This window comes from Rhinopithecus bieti, unplaced genomic scaffold (assembly GCF_001698545.2).
Source record: "Rhinopithecus bieti isolate Rb0 unplaced genomic scaffold, ASM169854v2 scaffold_7648, whole genome shotgun sequence".
Taxonomy (NCBI): Eukaryota; Metazoa; Chordata; class Mammalia; order Primates; family Cercopithecidae; genus Rhinopithecus; species Rhinopithecus bieti.
The window spans coordinates 291,641-313,949 of record NW_016805609.1 but is presented as its reverse complement, the minus strand read 5'-3'; the positions used below and the strand labels follow the sequence as shown (position 1 = coordinate 313,949).

At 46.6% G+C, this 22,309-nt stretch overlaps 1 protein-coding gene across 5 annotated transcripts in view; it reads right to left on the bottom strand.

Moving 5' to 3' along the window:
- FXN (frataxin) overlaps positions 1-21,967 on the bottom strand; it is a 70,470-nt gene extending 48,503 nt beyond the window's left edge. For 3 of the 5 annotated variants that reach the window (XM_017873051.1, XM_017873050.1, XM_017873047.1), the window contains exons 1-3: positions 21,282-21,795; positions 10,546-10,643; positions 2,537-2,657 (exon numbers count right to left, since the gene is read on the bottom strand). In XM_017873051.1, coding sequence (XP_017728540.1) covers positions 2,537-2,657; positions 10,546-10,643; positions 21,282-21,446 — 384 coding nt within the window. In that variant the 5' untranslated portion in view covers positions 21,447-21,795. Of the gene's footprint in view, positions 1-2,536; positions 2,658-10,545; positions 10,644-15,508; positions 15,592-21,281 lie in introns of those variants that run through there. The other 2 variants (XM_017873049.1, XM_017873048.1) reach the window with 2 other exon arrangements.
- Positions 21,968-22,309: the final 342 nt, after the last annotated feature.

The following is a 22,309-nucleotide window of genomic DNA, read 5'->3' as shown; positions in this document are numbered from 1 at the left end:
AATATATTTAATTAAATATAAATATATTTGTGACTTTTTCAGTTCAATAGAAGTAAACCAAAAGATGACTTTGCCGGCTGCTGTGGCTCATGCCTGTTAACCCAGCACTTTGGGAGGCTGAGGTGGGTGGATCACTTGAGGTCAGGAGACCAGCCTGACCAACTTGGTGAAACCCCATTTCTACTAAAAATACAAAAATTAGCCCTGTATTGTGGCACATGTCTGTAGTCCCAGCTACTCAGGAGGCTGAGGCGGGAGAATCGCTTGAACCTGGGAGGCAGAGGTTGCAGTGGGCTGAGATCGCACAACTGCACTTCCAGCCTGGGTGACAAAGCTAGGCTTCCACTTAAAATTAAAAAAAGAAAAAGAAGAAGAAGAAGTAAACAAAAAATGCAGTTGCTAGAATACTGGCATATTTGCTTCTAACAAAACATTCATGCAAAGTACTCTGGAAAACTGGGGGCTTCACTAATCCTATAAAAACAGGTTTCATGACTGTTCTTGTGGCTTGCTCATCAATGTCTGCATGTGTGGGCAGAGTTTAGCCTGTGACTTGGTTTCCCTGCAGTTACAGGCTCTAGTAGAGGCTAGGGGAGAGGAGGCCCTTAACTCCCCCACCTCTAATCAGGCTGTGGATGCTCAAGTTGGTAGGCCAGTTTGTAAGAGTTCCCAAGCATCTTGGCCCTCTAGGGCTGCCTCCGCAAGTACTTTTAAAGCCCTACCCAGACACTACTGCATTTTTTGCTGCTGACAGCAATTACTGAATCTACTTACTTGGAAGGCACTCAATCCTTCCCTGCTCCATTGCTCTTTTTTTTTTTTTTTTTTCCAATTCCCTCACTGTCCTTATAGTCAGGCTTGATACCTTCTCGAAGACTTGGTTGCTTGCTCCATCATGTGGAGTGCCTTCTCCATCCAGTGCTCCCGCTGCAATTTCCAACACCATTTCTATCGCTTTAGTCTGATGGCTGATTGCCCTCAACAATTCCATGACTGAATCCAAAATGCACGCTTCATGACATTTCCTGGTATTAGTTAATTGCCATCAAGAGGATTAACATCTTTGAGGGGCTGGGCGCTGTGGCTCACATCTGTAATCCCAGCACTTTGGGAGGCTGAGGTGGGAGAATTACTTGAGTTCAGGAGTTCAAAACCAGCCTGGCCAATGTGGTGAAACACTGTCTCTACTAAAAATACAAAAATTAACTGGGTGTAGGGGCGTGTGCCTGTAATTCCAGCTACTGGGGAGGTTGAGGCAGGAGAATTGCTTCAACCCGAGAAGCAGAGGTTGCAGTGAGGTCATGCTGCTGCACTCCAGCCTGAATAACAGACGGAGACTCCGTCTCAAAAAACAAACAAACAAACAAACCCAGAAAACCATCTTGGAGGGATTTTCTGCCTCTGGCAAAAAAGAACTACTCTAAGGCCTAAGCAATAATTCTAAATCCAAAGGCAGACCCTTGCCCAAATCTGCCACCTGGTGGTCAGTCGATAAAGACCAGCACTTCCCTGGCTTCTAGGATCTGGGGCTAATGTTTCATCCAACTCAGAAGTTCTCACACCAAGCCTGATCTGGTGGCTCATGACTGTAATCCCAACACTTTGGAAGGCTGAGGGGGGTGGATCATTTGAGGTCAGGAGATCGAGACCAGCCTAACCAACATGGTGAATGAAACCCCATCTTTACTAAAATACAAAAATTAGCTGGGCAAGGTGGCAGGTGCCTGTAATCCCAGCTACTCGGGAGGCTGAGGCAGGAGAATTGCCTGAACCCAGGAGGTGGAGGTCACAGTGACCCGAGATTGCGCCACTGCACTCCAGTCTGGGCGACAGAGTGAGGCTCCCTCAAAAAAAAAAAAACAAGTTCTCATACTAGCTGCAAATTGGAATTACCTGTGGAGCTTAAAAATTCCAGTGCCCTGCCCAGGCCATGCCACACCCCAGTCCAAGTACTCAAAATCTCTAGGAACAAGACCTAGAGAGACACATTAGAATCCCAGGTGAGCTTTTCAAAAATATGCTTCCCAGGAATGTACCCGGCCTACCCCATCACTGTCTCACAAGAGCAGGGCTCAAGTCTCTGTAATCTGAATAACTTTTGGGCAGTTATCTTACCCCTGCTGAAGAACTGCAGGTCTGGTTTGTTGTTTGCTCCATCTGCCTGCTGGACAAACACACACTCTGGCCCCTCTCTGATTTCTCTTCATGGGTATCCACTGAAGCCAGCAAATGAGGCTCAGAGAGGCTCAGTGACTTGCCCAGGGTCGCAACAAGCCTGGTAGAGCTGGGGGACAGCTTGAAGCCTAGTCTTATCTATTTATTTATTTGAGACAGAGTCTCGCTCTGCAGCCCAGGCTGGAGTGCAGTGGCGTGATTTCGGCTCACTGCAACCTCCGCCTCCTGGAGCCCTAGTCTTTTAATCCTACCCACAACTCCACGCTACTTGATGCTTAGCTCTGCTGCAGGGGAATTCTTCATTTTAGTGAACTAAAATTCTTAGAAATTCTTAGAAAAATTAAAAGAAGTCAAGAGGTACCCCAAAGGAAACATCATAGTCCTCAAAGGTGTATGGCTTGTCTGCAAGGTCTTCAAAAAACTCTGCTAAAGAGTCCAGCGTTTCCTCTGCTAGTCTTTCATAGGTGGTGTCATCTAGAGAGCTGCAGGGGAAACACAAAACCCAAAACACACGATTACCAAACGCTTCCATTTTACTAATACCAAATTTACACACTTGTTATTTAAGTTCATTAAACTGATGAAAGTAACATGTACAAAGTAAAAGTTTGTCCTTTTTTTTTTTTGAGACGGAGTCTCACTCTGTCACCCAGGCTGGAGTGTAGCGTCTGCTCTAAACTCCTGATATCAAGTGAGCCACGTGCCTTGGCCTCTCGAAATGTTAGGATTATAGGTGTGAGGCACCATGCCTGGCCCGAAGTAAAAATTTAAACAGCACAGAAGGGGTTACAGAAAGAAGCAGGCAGACCCCATTCCCAGAAGCAACTACAAATAATAGTCCTTTCTGGGCCAGGTGGCATGGTGGCTCATGCCTGTAATCCCAGCACTTTGGAAGGCCGAGGTGGGTGGCTCACCTGAGGTCAGGAGTTCGAAACTAGCCAGGTCAATATGGCGAAACCCCGTATCTATTAAAAATACAAAAATTATCATGTCCTTTGCAGGGACATGGATGAAGCTGGAAATCATCATTCTCAGCAAACTAACACATGAACAGAAAACCAAACACCACATGTTCTCACTCATAAGTGGGAGTTGAACAATGAGAACACATGGACACAGGGAGGGGAACATCATACACTGGGGCCTGTCGGGGGAAGGGGGGCAAGGGGAGGGAGAGCATTAGGACAAATATCTAATGCATGAGAGGCTTAAAGCCTAGACGACGGGTTGATGGGTGCAGCAAACCACCATGGCACACGTATATCTATGTAATAATCCTGCACATTCTGCACATGTATCACAGAACTTACAGTATAATAATAATAATAATAACAAATTAGCTGGGTGTGGTGGTGTGACCTTGTAGTTCCAGCTACTCGTGATGGTGAGGCACAAGAATTGCTTGAAACCAGGAGGCAGAAGTTGCAGTGGGCTGATATCGTGCCACTCTACTCCAGCCTGGGTGACAGAGCAAGGCTGTCTCGGAAAAAAAAAAAAAAGTCTTTTCTGTATACTTCTATCTGCATATTCTTTTTAATATACAAATGAAGCATTTTGCATTTTTTCACTTAATTATGTCTTAGAAATTTGCATTTTCTCACTTAATTATGCCTTAGAAATTGTTCTATATTAGCACCTATGGATTTTTATAATATTTAATTTTATGTTATTTATCCAGTCCTCTTTAGCTGGACATGAAGGATGCTTCATTGCTTTTGTTATTAAAATTTTGCTTTTGCCCAAAATTTTGTTGGGCAAATCACAAAGTGGGAGAAAATATTCATATTACATACATCTGAAAAATGATTCATCCAGAATATACAAAGAACACCGGCTGGGCGCAGTGGCTTATGCCTGTAATCCCGGCACTTTGGATGGATGAGGTGAGTGGATCACTTGAGGTCAGGAGTTCGAGATCAGCCTGGCCAACATGGTGAAACTCCATCTCTACTAAAAATACAAAAATTAGCCGGGCATGGTGGCAGGTGCCTGTAATCCCAGCTACTCGGGGGCCTGAGGCAGGAGAATCACTTGAACCCGGGAGGCAGAGGTTGCAGTGAGCTGAGATCGCCCCACTGCCCCCTCTACTCTACCCCAGGTGACAGAGTGAGTGAGACTCTGTCTCAAAGGAAAAAAAAAAAAGAAGACCTACAAATAAATAAGAAAAAGAAAAATCAACAGAAAAAAATGGGCAAAATACTTGAATAGATTTCATAAATAAAAGATCTCCAAATGCCCAATGAACACATAAAAAGGTGTTCAACTTTGTTAATCTTCAGGAAAATGGAAATTAAAAAATCACAGTGAGATGCCACCAGAATGGTTAAAATGTAAAAGGGTGGGAACCCTCGTAGCACCAGTGATGAAAGAGAGAATTTAATGCGGGTGATGCTGGGAAAGATTTTTGTTCAGAAGTATGCCCAGTGCCACACTATGGAAAAGGGGGCAAGCACAAAACTGAGCCAAATCTCCATGGTCTTTTTGGGCAGAAGACAGGTCAGGCCGTTGGATTCCCTTACACAGACGCCAGTAAGAACAAAGGTATCACCTGGGGAGAGGATACACTGATGGAGTATTTGGAGAATCCCAAGAAGTACATCCCTTGAACAAAAATGATCTTTGCCAGCATTAAGAAGAAGGCAGAAAACACAGACTTGGTAGCTTATCTCAAAAAAGCTACTAATGAATAATAATTGTCCACTGCCTTATTTATTACAAAAGAGAAATGTCTTATGACCCTTTTATGTGTACCATCATTTAACAGACCTCATAAACCAGAATTCAGATCATGAATGACTGACAGAATATGTTTGTTGGGCAGTCCTGATTTAACTAAGACTGGCTTGTGGTTAAATGAGTATGTTTGGTGTTTTGAATTTTAATGGTAATTCTGGGCTCGGTGCGGTGGCTCACGCCTGTAATCCCAGCACTCTGGGAGGCTGAGCCAGGCGGATCACCTGAGGTGAGAAGTTCAAGACCAGCCTGAACAATATGGTGAAACCCTGTCTCTACTAAAAATACAAAAATTAGCTGGGCTTGTAGTGCACGCCGATAGTCTCCAGCTACTTGGGAGGCTGAGACAGGAGAATCGCTGAAACCCCGGAGGCGGAGGTTGCAGTGAGCTGAGATTGCGCCACTGCACTCCAGCCTGGGTGACAGAGTGAGACTCCGTCTCAAAAAAAGAAAGAAAGAAAAAAAAAAGGCTGGGCTTGGTGGTTCATACCTGTAATCCCAGCATTTTGGGAGGCTGAGGCAGGTGGATCACCTGAGGTCAGGAGTTCGAGACCAGTCTTGCCAACATAGTGAACCCTCGCCTCTACTAAAAATATACAAATTAGCTGGGCATGGTGGGGCGAACCTGTAATCCCAGCTACTTGGGAGGCTGAGGCAGGAGAATCGCTTGAATCCAGGGGGCGGAGGTTGCAGTGAGCTGAGGTGGCGCCACCGCACTCTAGCCTGGGCAACAAGAGCAAAACTCTATCTCAAAACAAAAAAACAAAACAAAACCAAAAAAAAAAATGCAAAAAAAACCCAAGTTACTCTCAGTAAATGCTATCATTGTTTATTCCTTCTAAAGATATGATCAGCTTTCATTAGTAATGTTCAACTTTTCACAAAGATGGTGAATGCCATCTTAAAATCTATTGGAGATTTTTTTAATATTTAGATTTATGTAACTGGTTATGTAAATATATTTAAATAGTGGAGGAAATTCCTTCACTATCTCAGAACCAAGCAAGATTCACCTGTATTTTGTGTTCATTTGCCTCTTAAAGGCAAGGGCTGAAGATAAAGTAGCAATGTCAACTTTATATTTTTGGCCTTAACTGTGCCAATCCAATCAGAATTTTCTGTATCTAAAATGGTTCATTTTACTTACTGAAAGACATTTTAGTGTGATTTATGTGTAATATCAAAAAAAGATTATTTAACACTTCTCACATTAAAAAAGAAAAGAAAAGAAAGAGACAGATCGTATCAAGAGCTGGCCATGGGCTGGGTGCAGTGGCTCGTGCCTGTAATACCAGAACTTTGGGAGGCCAAGGGAGAAGGATCACTTGAATCCAGGAGTCTGAGACAATGTAGAGACCCCATCTCTACAAAAAAATTTAAAAAATTAGCTCGGTGTGGCACATGCCTGTAGTTCTAGCTCCTCAGGAGCCTGAGGTGGGAGGGATCACCCGAGCCCGGCAGGTCAAGGCTGCAGTGGGCTGTGATCGCGCCATTGCATTCCATCCTGGGTGACAAAGTGAAACCCTGTCTTTACAGTAAAATTAAATAAAAGAAAAAAGAATTGGCCAAGAAAAGAAGCAACTAGACTTTTCAGATACTGCTGATAGGCAAGTGAGTTGGACAATCACTTTGGAAAACTGTTGGACAGTATCTACTAAAGTTGAATGCCTTTACATGCTATGACCCATCAATTCCACTCTTAGGGGCTATACCCAACAGAAATGTGTGCCCAGGTTCACCAAAAGACATGTACTATACTAAAATATTTGTATCATAACTATCCTATAGCCCCAAACTGGAAACTGTCCAAGTACTCCTTTGTAATACCATAGATAAATAAATTATGGTATATTCATACAATGGAATACTACACTGCAAAATAGAATTGTCTATAGGAACAGTATGGATGAATCTCACAAACATTGTGATAGAAATATACAAGTATACACAAACTGTTTATACTTAATGAGACAGTTTATATAAAGTGAAAAAACAGGCAGAACTAACCTATGCTATAAGTAATCAGAATAGTTAAACTCTGAGGGGTTAATGACTAGAAGGAAGAGAAGGAGGGGTTAATGGCTAGAAGTGAGCAGGCAGTTTGCTTGCAGCGGCTGGCAACATTCTATGTCTTGAGCTTACAGGGTATGTTCACGGGACTGTTCAATTTTTTGCAAATTCATCAAGCTGTATGCTTGTGACTGGACACATTTCCTTACAGATGCTGTTTTTCAAATTTAAAATTACTTTAAATCCACAGAGACAGAAAGTAGATTAGTGATTGCTGGGTTTTAGGGAAAGGCGGAATGGGGGAGTGACTGCTAACACGAATAGGGTTTCCTTCTGGAGTAATGAAAATGTTCCGGAATTAGATAGTGGTGATAGCTGCACAACCTTGTGAATATACTAAAAATGCTTGCGTTATACATTTTAAAGTGGTGAGTTTTATGGCATGTAAATTATAACAATAAAAGTATTATTATAATAAACATCCTTGTAAGAGCTTTTGTGCCCCTGTGAGGATATATTAATATCTGTAGGTTATAAGATATGTAACAGACAACTCCACTATCTGAAAGTTTCCAAGGGGCCTCAAGTAAGATACCGGGGACTGCTAGACAATTACTGTAAGACATACAGATTTGCCATATGACCCTCTTCCCCAACCAGTCCATCACCCACTTCCAGGATACAACGTGGGGAAGGCTACCTGACTGGGTTGGTGAGGAGATGTCCTTTAAAAGGAGTGGTTGGTCTGACAGAGTGTGTTTTGAGAGTGAGCTGGACAGATAGGGTGTGTTTTGAGAGTAAGCTGGAAAGAATGGGTAGGAGAGATTGGTTGACACGTGTCTTGAAGAATTTGAGAAACATAAAGACACAACCGACTTTATACCTGACAGTTATAAAGTCCAAAGTGCAGAGGTTGGAAGGTGCTACCTGCCAGCAGAGAGTTGGACCCTGGCAGAAGTGGGCTGTCTTCCTATACATGGCAGGTCAAGGGTGTGCTTCCCAGAGGGCAGAGGGAGCTGGACTTGGGGCATCCTGCAAGGGCCCTATGCAACCTCCCAGGACTGCCAGAAGGAGTAAGGAGAAAGCGACAGAGAGTCTGTTGCGGGAGGAATGCTGGAAGCCGAGGCTGGAAATGGATGCCACCAAAGCAAAAAACTCAAACATGCAGCATGCTGTGCCCCTTTGAGACTGTGGCAAAGTCAATGAACAGACACCGCAGGCTGGGAGGCTCAGAGGCTCTTCAGACCTTGTGAGCCATGCAAAGCCCTCTGGAAATCTGAGTCTCAGATAACCTGGAGGGCCAACTGTAAGCCTACTGAGCATATAGCTCTGGGGACAGTTAAAATGTTCCTGAATATGGGTGGCTTCTTGTTGTTTTTAGTAGATGTGACAAGAAAAGAGTAAGCCAGCAGATGGAATGAAATGGAGCATTGGAGATAAAAGGCTGCACAAATGTGGAAAGTCAAAGGGAGAATCTAAGGCTTTTCTTCTTCTTCTTCTTTTGAGATGGAGTTTTGCTCTGTTACCCAGGCTGGAGTGCAGTGGCATGATCTCGGCTCACTGCAGTCTCTGTCTCCCAGGTTCAAGCGATTCTCCTGCCTCAGGCTCCCAAGTAGCTGGCATTACAGGTGTCCGCCACCACGTCCGGCTAATTTTTTGTATTTTTAGTAGAGACAGGGTTTCACCATGTTTGCCAGGCTGGTCTTGAACTCCTGGCCTCAGGTGATCGCTCGCCTCGGCCTCCCAAAGTGCTGGGATTACAGGCGTGAGCCACTGCACTCAGCCAGAGAAGCTAAGGCTTTGAACAGCAAAGGCTTCCCATTGAGCCAAAACAAGAGACCCAGTCCAGCTGCAAAAGACAGGCTGAGGGCATTGCTGGTCTCCAGTCTCATTGTTTAACATGACCTCAAGGTACCTGCCCTTAGGCTGAGAGAGCTGGGCATGGGGGCATGCAAGGAGATAAGGCAGCCTGAGGCTCCCATCCAGGGAGGAAATTTGGATGTGGTTCCTGGCACATAGGACTGCCTGAAAGTGAATAGATCAGAAGCCTACTTTTGGGAAAAGCCTACTCTCAAAGAAAAATGAGTCTGGGTCGGGCGCAGTGGCTCATGCCTGTAATCCCAGGACTTTGGGAGGCCAAGGTGGGTGGATGACCCGAGGTCAGGAATTTGAGACTAGCTTGGCCAACATGGTGAAACCCCGTCTTTACTAAAAATACAAAAATTAGCAAGGTGTGGCACTGCATGCCTATAGTCCCAGCTACTTAGGAGGCTGAGGCAGGAGAACTGCTTGAACCCAGGAGGTAGAGGCTGCAGTGAGCCGAGATTGCACCACTGCACTCCAGCCTGGGTCACAGGGTGTGATTTCATTAAAAACAAAAAACAAAAAACAAAAAACAAAAACAGAGAGAGAGAGAGAAAAAAAAAAGTGAGTCTGGCCTGAATTAGCTGATTGGAGTCTTAAAACAGCCTGTGGAACCCCAAACTGTTATCAGCAGGAAGTGGGCTGTGAAGGCTGCTCACCCCTGAGGAGGGCACACTTCCCACTGCCTGCCTCCCCGGTGGCCAAGGAAAATAACAGACAAGGAGGAGAAGGAGGAGCCCCCCCAGGAAGCTGAAGCAGGGATTTGTGGAGGAACATGCTCCTCTGCCAGGGTAAAGGTTGACCCAGTGCTGCCCAGCAAGTCTCCAGGGCTGCGGGTGGTCAGCACTGTGCCTCTTTTCTGAATGGAGTTACGGCTGCAGTTATCCTGCCCCTCTCCATCATGTGTGTCTGTGTCTGTGTGTAGGTTTTGAAGAAGCCATTACTAAAGCTGACAGAGAGGAGACTGCATGTCACCTGGAAATCTCGGACTTGGAGGTGGCTGTGGTGACCACATGGGCATCGGTTGGCTCTCTTGGGGCTGGGGATAAATGCATCTGAGTGTGGAAGGAGGGTTCATGCAGATACTGGTTGGCAGGGGGTAGACTGTAGCCATGCCTGATAGCTTTCCATGGGGAATGCAGTGCTGGCTTCTTCCAGGGCACTCGCTGGACTATATTTCCCAGCCTCCCTTACAGTTAGCAAAGTCCACGCCACTAAGTTCTTCCCACCAGAATGCGAGTGAGGAACAAATGCCACTTCCAGCCCTTCTGTGCTTCTAGCCCTTTCTGGCAAATGGAACTTGGATAAAGAGAATGAGACTCAACAATGCAGAAGACAGTAAGGCACTGACAGATAAGGACCAAACTGGAAGGTGGAATGAGTGTAGTTCCTAATTCACTTAACAAGGCATGCCAACCTTGTACTGCCCAGAGAGGAGGACACAAATATTATCGGTTTGAGCCATTAAATATTTGGGTCTATTTGTGATAGCAGCATGGCTTGCCCTAACTATTAGGATATTGAATAAAATACTATTGAAACTCTGGAAACAACCTGAATGTCCAACAATAGGGGATGGGTTAAATGGGTTATGTCGCATCCATACGGTCTAATACTATTTCATTAAAAAGAATGTGGTGGATACTCAGTCACACGGAAAGATGCCTAAGATTGTTGCTGCTCAGGAAGAAAACCAGGTTCTAATGGGAGAGGGAGGGAAGGAGGGAGGAAGATACCTATGAAGTGGAAGGTGTTTTATCTTACCCTGGGTGGCCCAAAGTTCCCGATTTCCTCAAATTCATCAAATAGACACTCTGCTTTTTGACATTCCGAATCTGGCTGAGGCCATGGAGGTTCGAACTCTGAAAGCCAAAGTTAAGAAGTACATTACTATTTTCAGTGAATTATAACCCATTAATGCATAATTTATATATTGCTACTTCTACATTCAAGAGTGCCTATAACCGGGTGCTCCACTTTTTCTAAGAAAAAGAGAATATGTTACTTTTCTTAAAAAAAAAAATCTCCTCTCTTCTCTTCTCCTCTCCCCTGGTTCGCCGGTTTCCTACTTAGCCCTTCAGAAATGCAAATATAACCTTTCACCTCCCCCTCACCACACATTCCCTGCAGGGCAAGCTTTTCTAACTGTGTGCTCTTCCAGAGCACAGATCTCTCCTTCGCTTGACAGCAGATTTGCAGACCAAAGCAAACCCACCACAGAACTTTCACCTCCAGTGGGTGGTGGCCTGGAACTTCCACCCTCGGGGGTTGCTTCAGGACTCTCTTTCTCTGGGAGGGCATATCGAAAGCGGGCCCACGTGGCCACTGCTACAGCTTATTTCTAACCAGGAAGGTGCCAAGTCAACTGTCCTGTAGAGTAGGCACAGAACTAGCAGAGGGACCCCCCTACTTGCCCTTGCACACTTCCCCCCTTACCTTGTAAAAGTGTCCACCTTCTGCTTCAAAGGGGAAGCAGCACTTTTAAAGAAAGGCAGGACGCTTTGTACCCTTTACCCAAGCTAGTTTCAGAATAAATTCACTTTTTTTTTGGTACCAGGCCTTGCTGTTGTTAATTGGACTCTGCATCCGGTGAACAACTAACCTGCATTTTGGTTACATAATCATGCTAAAGTGTTTTTTTTTGTTTGTTTGTTTTTTGTTTTTTGTTTTTGAGATGAAGTCTCACTCTGTCACCCCAGGATGGGGTGCAGTGGCGCGATCTTGGCTCACTGTAACCCCGGCCTCCCGGGTTCGAGTGATTCTCGTGCCTCAGCCTCCTGTGTAGCTGGGACTACAGGCGCCCGCCACCACACCCGATTTTTTGTATTTTTAGTGGAGACGGGGTTTCACCATGTTGGCCAGGCTGGTCTTGAACTCCTGGCCTCAAGTGATCTGCCCTCCTCAGCTTCCCAAAGTGCTGGGATTACAGGCATGAGCCACTGCACACGGCCCTATGTTAAAGTTTTTTAGGAATATTTCTTAGGATTTTTTTTTTTTACCTTTTAGTGCATTACAGTGAGGTCTCTCTGTGTCTCTCTAAGCCCGTGTTGTCCAATAGGCTAGCCAATAAGCCACATGTAGCTATTTACATTTAAATTTAATGAGGTAAAATAAAGTCAGCTCCTCAACTGCACCACCAGTTTCAAGAATCCTGTGGCCACATGCGGCTAGTGGTGCAGACACAGCATTTCCATCACATCAGGAAGTTCTGCAGGGCAGGGCTACTGCAGGCTGTTCAGGTTACAGAATGGTTAGCAGGAGGCTGGGAGGCATCCACAATGCTCTTAAAAGGTCACTAAGAGAAGCAACAGGAAATAGCAAGAGGCAGGAGCCTGCTGAAGTGCAGAAGATCGGCTCTGACTGCTGACTGCTGTCTGACAGATCTTATCAGCAAGATCTGCAGGACAGAATGTGACCTGCTGATTTTTTTTTAGTCCCTAACTGCTGAGCATCCAGGCGACAGGGTCTGAGTTGATTACCACCAGCTCTGCTGACCAGCTGGGGAGATGAAGGAAATAATCAGACAAGAGCCAGTGGGGTACAAGAGTGGTGCAGCTGGAGTGGAGAGATGCAGGGGAGCTGATGGAGGGAGGCGGGGTTGGCCTGGGTCTTGCCAAGGACCTTAGCTGGACCTCATCCTGGGAAGGCACTGAAGGGCTTTAAGAGATTGGAGATAAGATTTACATTCTCCAAAGGTCACTGGTTGCCATGGAGAGAAGAGGTGAGAGACTGTTACTACTCTTGAGCCAGCAGTGCCCTTAGCAAACTCAGAAAAGGGAAGGCAGAAGGCACAGGGCTGGGAAGTGAGTGGAGGAGGAAACGGGCTGGTGGACAGTGGAGTGGGAGGTTAGGGCAGAGTGCAGACCTTAGAAACACATGGCTCTGAAGAAGTGAGAGGGCAGCCATGATAACCACTGTTAGAGCTATCGCACATTCTAGAGTGTTCACCATCTGCTTGACACTGCTCTCAGCCTTTACATAAATGGACTCAGTCTTCATTACAATCCTGTGAGGGAGGTACTCTTATTACAATCCTTATTCTCAACAGTTATGTGCTACAAAGTTGCCACAAACACTCAACAAGCAAATTATTTATAGGAGAAATACAAGGCTAGGTCCTCCTAAGCTGCTGGTCACAACATTGTTACCAATCGATCAATATATAACCTTATTTCTGTTTAAAGACACCTTATGAAATATATAGTTGATTCATTAACACTGATCTTGGCTGGGCATGGTAGCTCACACCTGTAATGCCCGCACTTTGGGAAGCCAAGGTGGGAGGATTACCTGAGCTAAAGAATTTGAGACCAGCCTGGGCAACATAGAGAGACCTATTTCAACTTGAAAAATAAAAAACATGAGGCTGGGCGTTGTGGCTCATGCCTATAATCCCTGCACTTTGGGAGGAAGAGGCGGGTGGATCACCTGAGGTCAGGAGTTCAAGACTAGCCTGGCCAACATGGTGAAACCCCGTCTCTACTAAAAACACAAAAATTAGCGAGGTGTGATAGCATGTGCCTGTAATCTCTGCTACTCAGGAGGCTGAGGCAGAATTGCTTGAATCCGGGAGGTGGAAGTTGCAGTGAGCCAAGATTACACCATTGCACTCCAGCCTGGGCGATGAGCAAAATTCCACCTAAAAAAAAAAAAAAAAATCAAAAACATTATCTGGGTGTGGTGGGGTGCACCTGTAGTCCCAGCTACTCAGGAGGCTGAACCAGAGAGGTAGAGGCTGCAGTGAGCTATGATTACACCATTGCACTCCAACAGCCTGGGCAACGAGGGAGATCCTGTCTCAAACAACAACAACAAATTAATTGACCTCAGGACAACAGCACCTTAACTCCTGCCTGACAAAGCTTCTCTAACACATGCATTTTCTCTGTAACGAACATCACAGCCTCCTCGTGCTGAACTTTGCACTACACTTGGAGACAATTTTAACAGAGAAATCACCAGAAAAAAGCATAAAAATGTGAAAAACACGGCATTAACCAGACTGTGAAAATAACACTCTTTACACTATGACAGCTGAAATAAGAAGGCAGGGCAGCACTTTGTCGAACCTTGGCTGGGAACATGAGCCTGGAGGAGCTCACATTTTTTTGCCACTCTGCACACATCTTTGAAATGACCGCAAAAGGGCCAGGGGTACTGATTTTGGGGGAACAGATTTTAGCAAGTGGGCAAATTCACAAGTACAGAATCTTAACGAATCAGGATCAACTATTGTGTTTTACAGATGAGGAAACTGACGCACCAAAGGGTAACTTGCTTACACAGACACAGCGACATTAAGTGGCAGAGCTGGGACTGAACCCAAGCTGTCTGGCCCCAGAGTGTGTGCACAGTGGAAGGAACTGTTTTCCCAGCAATCAGAGCAGTGCTCAAAACATCCAAGGAAAAGTGTCTGAGAATGTCAGGCTCACCTCAGGGAAGTTCCCGAATCTCCAGGATCCTGGCCCCTCAAACCTTAGTTGTCTTAGTTGCTGATACGTTCACAATAGCTGTTTTTGTTTGTGTGTGTGTGTTTTTAATTTAATAGAGATTTGATGGTTGTTATTGGTGGGAGGTTTGGTCAAATGTAGGTTACTCATTCAAAGGCATAAGTAGAAGTCTTTCTTCGGCTGTTTTTAATCATAAAAAAGAACCATTGCCAAATACTCCTTGTTTTATATCCTACCTGCTTTTGTCAATTTAATATTCCTTGGACAACTGCTAAATCTTTTGGAACCTCAGTTTACTCCTCTGAAGGAAGGGATCATGGTACTCACAACAAACCTCACAACCATGATCATAAAACAAGAGAACAGAAATACCCCAAGTACAGAGCCTGAGGGTGTTCAGGCTCTGAACAAAAGCATGGAGACCTAGGTCAGAGGCAAACATTGGCCTCTGCCTGAGGGAGGCTCCATTCTGTTCTGCTTGAGGGAGGGCAAGCTTGGAGGTCAAGGTCATAGGATGAGTGTTTTCTTTCTTTTTCTTTTTTCTTTTTGAGACAGAGTCTCACTTTTTCACCTAGGCTGGAGTGCAGTGGCATGATCTCGGCTCATTGCAACCTCTGCCTCCCGGGTTCAAGCGATTCTCCTGCCTCAGCCTCCTGAGTAGCTGGGATTACAGGCATGTGCTACCATGCCCAGCTAATTTTTATATTTTTAGTAGAGGTGAGTTTTCACCATGTCAGCCAGGCTGGTCTTACTCTTGACCTCATGATCCACCCACCTTGGCCTCCCAAAGTGCTGGGATTATAGGCGTAAGCCACTGCACCTGGCCAGGATGAGTGTTCTTTCTAAAGCTACCCGGTGGCCACCTCTCCCTCTAACTCCAGGTCACCCATGAGCCCTTGGACCACAAGTCATGGTAGGCTTGCCTAGCTTGAGTCTTCAGATGTGTGTGCTTGCTCACACAGTGCCAGCTCACAGGATGCATTTGAGGAAATACTAGTTTCTGGGCCTAAAGTCTCAGGCCCATGGGTCAGGAACCACTTGACCCAATCATTGCCCATCCCCTGGTAAGGACTGGCCTGGGTGGTCAGCACAGAGCCCAGCTTTCCTTCCCAGGTGTCCCCTTGTCGCCCCCGGCCCTGTCAAACCACAGCACTTGAAGAGTGAATCAGGACTCATGCCTCGCAGGGGGAGGATGAACTGGTACAACCACTTTTGGCATCAAACGAGTTGACTATTGGCTGGCCCTTTGCCCAGCAATTCCATTCTGAGAAATTCACCTGAAAGGAACTTCTGTCCATGCACAAGAACAGTCACAGCAGCATCATCATAACAGAACACTGCAACCAACCAAATGTCACCTAAAGGAGCCTGGGGAGAGAGTGATATAGAGTGTGATATATTCACCCAACCGGACACTATCCAGCAGTGAAAACAAATAAATGACAACTGCATGCATCCATACAGATGACGCTCAAAAACAGTGTTGAACAAAAGGGGGCAAGCCACACCAGAACAGATACGGCAGAACACCTTGTATATAAACAATACATGGATTGGGGGAGATACAGAGGACGTCAAACTCTAAGAAAAGGAGCGTATGATTAACAGAATTCGGGCTGGCAGATTCCTCTAGGGAGGACGGGGCAGTGATGGGGTGAGGACAAGGGCCTCCTGAGGAACAAGTAAATTCTATCCCTTAACCTGGTGTCAGGGATACAAGTATTTGTTATTTGTCTTAGTCTGGGATGCTATAACAAAATACCAGCCACTGGGTGGCTTATAAACAATAGAAATGTGTTTCTCAGAGTCCTGGAGGGTGGGAAATCCAAGATCAATGCACCAACAGCTCTGATGTCTGGGGAGGGCCAGTTTCCTGGTTCATAGATGATGCCTTGTCACTGTGTAAGGGTGAACAAGCTCCGCTGGGCTATTTTAGAAGGGCACTAATCTCAGTCATATGGGCTCCACCCTCATACCTCATCACCTCCCAAGGGCCCCACCTCCTAATATCACTTCAGTGATTAGGTTTTAACATATGAAAGGTGAGGTGACACAAACATGCAGACCATAGCATTTATTATTAGTTTTTAAGCAGTATAAATATTTACTTATTTATTTTTCTGAGACGGAGTCTCGTTCTGTCGCCCAGGCTGGAGTACAGTGGCGCCATCTGCAAGCTCACTGCAAGCTCTGCCTCCTGGGTTCACGCCATTCTCCTGCCTCAGCCTCCCAAATAGCTGGGACTACAGGCGCCCACCACCATGCCCGGCTAATTTTTTCTTTTGCATTTTTAGTAGAGATGGGGTTTCACCGTGTTAGCCAGGATGGTCTCAATCTCCTGACCTCGTGATCCACCTGCCTCGGCCTCCCAAAGTGCTGGGATTACAGGCATGAGCCACTGTGCATGGCAGCAGTATAAATATTTATATATCCTTTTCTATGTGTAAACTTGTGTAAATTGTCTGCAAGACAATAAAAATGATTTGAAAGTGAGTGAGGGTATAACTTGCTTGTTAGGCCTAAAGCCAAAAGGTCATAGGATCACAGGTGATGGTCTTGTCCCTCTAGGAAAACAGATGTCTAAAAGCTGTCCAAGGCATGCAGAAGTGGATGCCACAGGAGCTTACTGAGTTATTTAAGAGGCAGCATGCTATGGTTTGAATGTCTGTCACCTCCGAAACTCATGTTGAAACTTAATTCTCAATGTGGCAGTATTGAGAGGTGGGGCCTTTAAGAGGTGACTGGGTCATGAAGGTTCTTCCCTCAAGAATGGATTAATCCATTCATAGATGAATGGGTTATCCTGGGAGTGAAACTAGTTAGGCTTTATAAGAAAAGAAAAGAGGTAACACCGTCAGCCCCTTACCATATGACGCTCCGTGCTGCCTCAATACTCTGCAAAGTCCCCACCAGCAAGAAGGGACCGGACCTTGGACTTCTCAGCCTCCCGAGCAGTAAAAAAACCATTATTTTACCATATAAATTGCCCAGTTTCAGGTATTCTGTTACAAGCAACAGCAAATGGACTAAGACACATCTAGTCATCTCCTCCTCGAAGCTGTCTCTAGTATTTAAGAGGAAACATTAAAGACGCAGCCCCTGTCACATCCCTCAATCAAAAAACACAGGCTGCCTTGTGGAGCCAGAGTCCTTTCCAGCCTCCAGGTAAGTAAGGTTAGGGCTGGGGACTTTGGGGTTGTGCTATTTTTTTTTTTTTGAGACGGAGTCTCGCTGTGTCGCCCAGGCTGGAGTGCAGTGGCGCGATCTCGGCTCACTGCAAGCTCCACCTCCCGGGTTTCCGCCATTCTCCCGCCTCAGCCTCCGAGTAGCTGGGACTACAGGCGCCCGCCACCGCGCCTGGCTAGTTTTTTGTATTTTAGTAGAGACGGGGTTTCACCGTGTTAGCCAGGAGGGTCTCGATCTCCTGACCTCGTGATCCACCCGCCTTGGCCTCCCAAAGTGCTGGGATTACAGTCTTGAGCCACCGCGCCCGGCCTGGGGTTGTGCTCTTAAAAGCCATTTCTGTGGATTCTTGATTCTGCTAAGTAGCCAGATCTGAGAACCAATGATCAGGCACTAAATACGCTGTCCCATGTGGTGGTCACCAGCCCCCGTGGCTACTGAGCACTAGAAATGTGGCCAATGGGACTGAGGACCTGGATTTTCGACTTTATTTAATTTTAATTATTTGAGGTGATAATAAAGTAATAACATTATAAAGAGACTTTTTTTCTTTTTTTTTTTGGAGACAGAGTCTCGCTCTGTCGCCCAGACTGGAGTGCAGTGGTGTGATCTCAGCTCACTGCAACCTCCGCCTCCCAGGTTCAAGCAATTATCCTGCCTCAGCCTCCCGAGTAGCTGGGATTACAGGCGCCCGCCACCACACCCAGCTAATTTTTGTATTTTTAGTAGAGACAGGGTTTCACCATGTTGGCCAGGCTGGTCTCAAACTCCTGACCTCAGATGATCCACGCATCTCGGCCTCCCAAAGTGCTGGGATTACAGGTGTGAGTGACCACACCCGGCCTAGGAGACATTTAAGTGTGTTTGGAACAACTTGACTATGTGAACCATCATTTTCAATTGTCTATTTTATAAAACTAAATAGAGATCGAGCATTTACTTGGAAATTGTGAATTGAGATATGCTGGAAGTATATGAGTATGAAAGAGTATGTAAGGTATCTTATTACTGATTTTTGTGTGTGTGTGTGTGTGTGTGTGTGACAGAGTCTCCCAAAATCTTGGCTCACTGCAACCTCTGCCTCCTGGGCTCAAGTGACTCTCATGCCTCAGTCTCCCGAGTAGCTGGAACTACAGGCACCCACCACCATGCCAAGCTAATTTTTAGTAGAGATGGGGTTTCACCATGTTGGCCAGGCTGGTCTTGAACTCCAGATCTCAGATGATCCACTAGCCTCAGCCTCCCAAACTCCTGGGATTACAGGAGTAAGCCACAGTGCCTGGCCTCATTACTGATTTTTAAAATACTGATTACATGTTGGAACGATAATATTTTGTATGTACTAGGTTGAATAAATATGTTGTTGAAAATGATTTTTTTTCTTTTTAACTAGAAAATGTAGAATTATGTGTGTGGCTCCCATTCTGTTTCTGTTGAACAGCTGCTCTAGAAGTAGATGTAAGGGATAGAGAAAAGGGTGGGGAAGAGGCCTTCAAGTGAACTCAGTTTCTGATGAATTTTGGAGACCAAGGGGACCTTAGGGTCAATCCAGGACAGTCAGGGCTTTAAAATAATTAAACAGGATGGTGGCCCCAGTTGCCACTGCCATCCACCCAACTCCTCAAATACCCAAGATGTGCAAGGCAGATAACAGACAGGTTAAACAAATGTGATTAATTCAGTACGGAAAAAAGACGCCCAGCTGGTGACAGAGGTTGCTAACCATCTATCCATAAACCCAGTGTCCACCTCCTGGGCGCCAGCGCCAAGTTGGGTGTGTTTGTCAGTCAACAGCCCTTAACAGCTACCAGGTACCATCCAAAAAACTGTACCACCTCTTGTCATTCTCCTAAATTAAAAACTCTGCTGACTGCCGGATGCGGTGGCTCACACCTGTAATTCCAGCACTTTGGAAGGGCAAGGCAGGCGGATCACCTGAGGTTGGGGGTTCGAGACCAGCCTGACCAACATGGAGAAACCCATCTCTACTAAAAAATTAGCCTATAATCCCAGCTACTCAGGAGGCTGAGGCAGGAGAATCATTTGAACCCGGGAGGCAGAGGTTGCAGTGAACTGAGATTGAGCCACTGCACTCCAGCCTGGGCAATAAGAGGGAAACTCCGTCTCAAAAAAAAAAACAAAAAAAAAAAACAACAACTTTGCTGACACCCCATGCTGTCCACACAGCCAGGGATGGAAGCCCAATACGCAGCAGCTCAGGTAGAGCACAGAAGCCAAGTAATAAATGTCTGCTTTCCTAGAGGGGGTCTAAGGACCATCATGGCCACACTTGCCTATTTTTCCAGAGATGCTGGGAAATCCATTTTATTTTTTATTTTTATTTATTATAATTATTTTTTGAGATGGATTCTTGCTCTGTCACCCAGGCTGGAGTGCAGTGGGCGATCCTGGCTCAATGCAACCTTCGCCTCCCGGGTTCAAGTGATTCTCCTGCCTCAACCTCCGGAGTAGCTGGGATTACAGGCGTGCGACACCACGCCCAGCTAACATTTCTTTGTTTCTTCTTTTTCTTCTTCTTCTTCTTCTTTTCTTTTTTTTTTTTTTTGTATTTTTCAGTAGAGACTGTGTTTCACCATGTTGGCCAGGCGAGTCTTGAACTCCTGACCTCAGGTGATCCACCTGCCTAGGCCTCCCAAAGGGCTGGGATTATGGGCATGAGCCATCGCGCCCTGCCAGGAAATCCATTTTCTAAGTCCCAACTTTTAAGCACTGGCAACCAATCCCAAAGCTTCTTCAAACACAATGCGGGCCAAATAACACATGTAAGTGGGAAGTTTAAGCCTAAAGTACAAACTCCGGGGAGCAACACAAACATGGCTTGGACTTGGCCTGCCTCTTTCATCTCTCCTAATACATGCCCAGCCACTCAGAAGGGATCCCCTTCCGCCTTCCTTGCCTTTGCCCAGACGGTTCCCTCCTCGTGGAACACCCTCCACCACTTTCTTGACATCTTCAAGACCCTCATTAAATACCCCGTCCTCCCCTTGAGGAATCTTCCTCATCCCCTCAGCCATTCTTTGGGTTTCCTCCTTTCAAGTCGTGGCATAACTGGGCCAGATATTTCTTTGTATGCCCAAGGGAAGAAAGGGGAACTAATTTGAAGTTCTGAAGACTTTATCTATGCTATTACCATTTAATCCTCACACCAGGTCCGCAAAACGGGCGTCACCTTTATCTTCTCCCTACAGAAAACAAAGCCACGTCTCAGAGAGGTTGGGGATCCCCCAAGGTCACACAGCTCTGTGGAGTGGGGCTGAATTGGGAATAAAGGTCGGGTCATTTTCCAGAAGCCAGGGTCCCTGCTGCTCTAGCTACTCTGCAGCTCTAAAGTTTCACCTCGCTCCAGGAAAGCATTTCGTTCAAAAAAATCCACCCTTAAAAATATTAGGTATGTGCGCGCCCGTGCGCGCAAACACACACACACGTTATATATAGATACACACAGACACACACATGATGTGTATGTATATACTAGCAGATACCACCTATTAATATTATTGAAACAAGTTATCGCTGAGAAGTGACAAGCATGGAGACAGCCGCAGACCCCTCGGAACCGGTCCCCTCCACCAGCCTGCCCTGCCTTCGCCCGTGCCGTGCCCTGCAGTCGCACTGCAGGACAAAATGTCCCCTTTTCCATCGGAAAGCAGAAGCCAGTGCAAATGCAACCGGGAGAACTAGAGAAGGGAGTTGCAAGGCCGCGACCGCCAGACCGCTCTGAGACCGAGCAGGGTGAGCTAGAACGGCGCGCGTCCCCGGAGCGTCCACGGCGTGCGCGGCGCCTCCCTACGCAGGCGTGCGGCGCGCGGCGTGCGGCCCGCGGCGGTTCCCGGCGCGGATACTCACGGCGTGGTGGGTTGTGCAGGTCGCATCGATGCCAGTGCGCAGGTCCCGGCGGCTGCAGAGCGGGGCCAACTCTGCCGGCCGCGGGGCCCGGGTGAGGGTCTGGGCCTGGGCCGGGCTGGGGGACGCCAGGAGGCCGGCGACTGCGCGGCGCCCGAGAGTCCACATGCTGCTCCGGGTCTGCCGCCCGCTCCGCCCTCCGGCGCGGGGTGCTGCGGCGACCCCTGGTGGCCACTGGCCGCAGGCACTCTTCTGTGGGGAAACAGCCTGAGGTTAGACCTCAGGAAGAACTTCCCAGCTTAGCACTATTCGTGCATTTAACAAAAATGGAGAGCCTGCTTTGTGCAAAGCACGGAGTGCAATCAGGACCCCTGACCCCAGGGAGACTACAGCCTGGTGACCCGCCGCTTCAAAAATTCTAAACAGGAGGAACTTGGGAGCTCTGTCTTGCTGGGAAGTGGGTGCATGCACGAATTGAGGCTGCTTGGCCGACGGTATGGGTTTACAGCAGTTGGGTATGTGGGGCCAGGAGACGGATGCCTTGTGTAAATCTACTCTGCCCACTTCCTAGCTGTGTGACCAACGGGCAAGTTAATTAACCTCTCTGTGCCTTGTTTATAAAATGCAGTTTATAAAAGTTCCTGCTTCATAGGATTGTGGTAAGGATAAAATGAGTTAAGCCCTGTAAAGTTTTTTTGGACAGGGCATGGTTTCTGTTAAGTGCACAATAAATATTGTTAATGGATTTTGTTTGTTTGTTTATTTATTTTTGAGACAGAGTCTCGCTCTGTCCCTTAGGCTGGAGTGCAGTGGTGCGATCTCGGCTCACTGCAAGCTCCGCCTCCCCGGTTCACGCCATTCTCCTGCCTCAGCCTCTCAAGTAGTTGGGACTACAGGCGCCTGCCACCACGCCCGGCTAATTTTTTTTTTTGGTAGAGACGGCGTTTCACCGTGTTAGTCAGGATGGTCTCAATCTCCTGACCTCGCGATCCCCCCGCCTCATTTGTTTGTTTGTTTGAGACAGAGTCTTA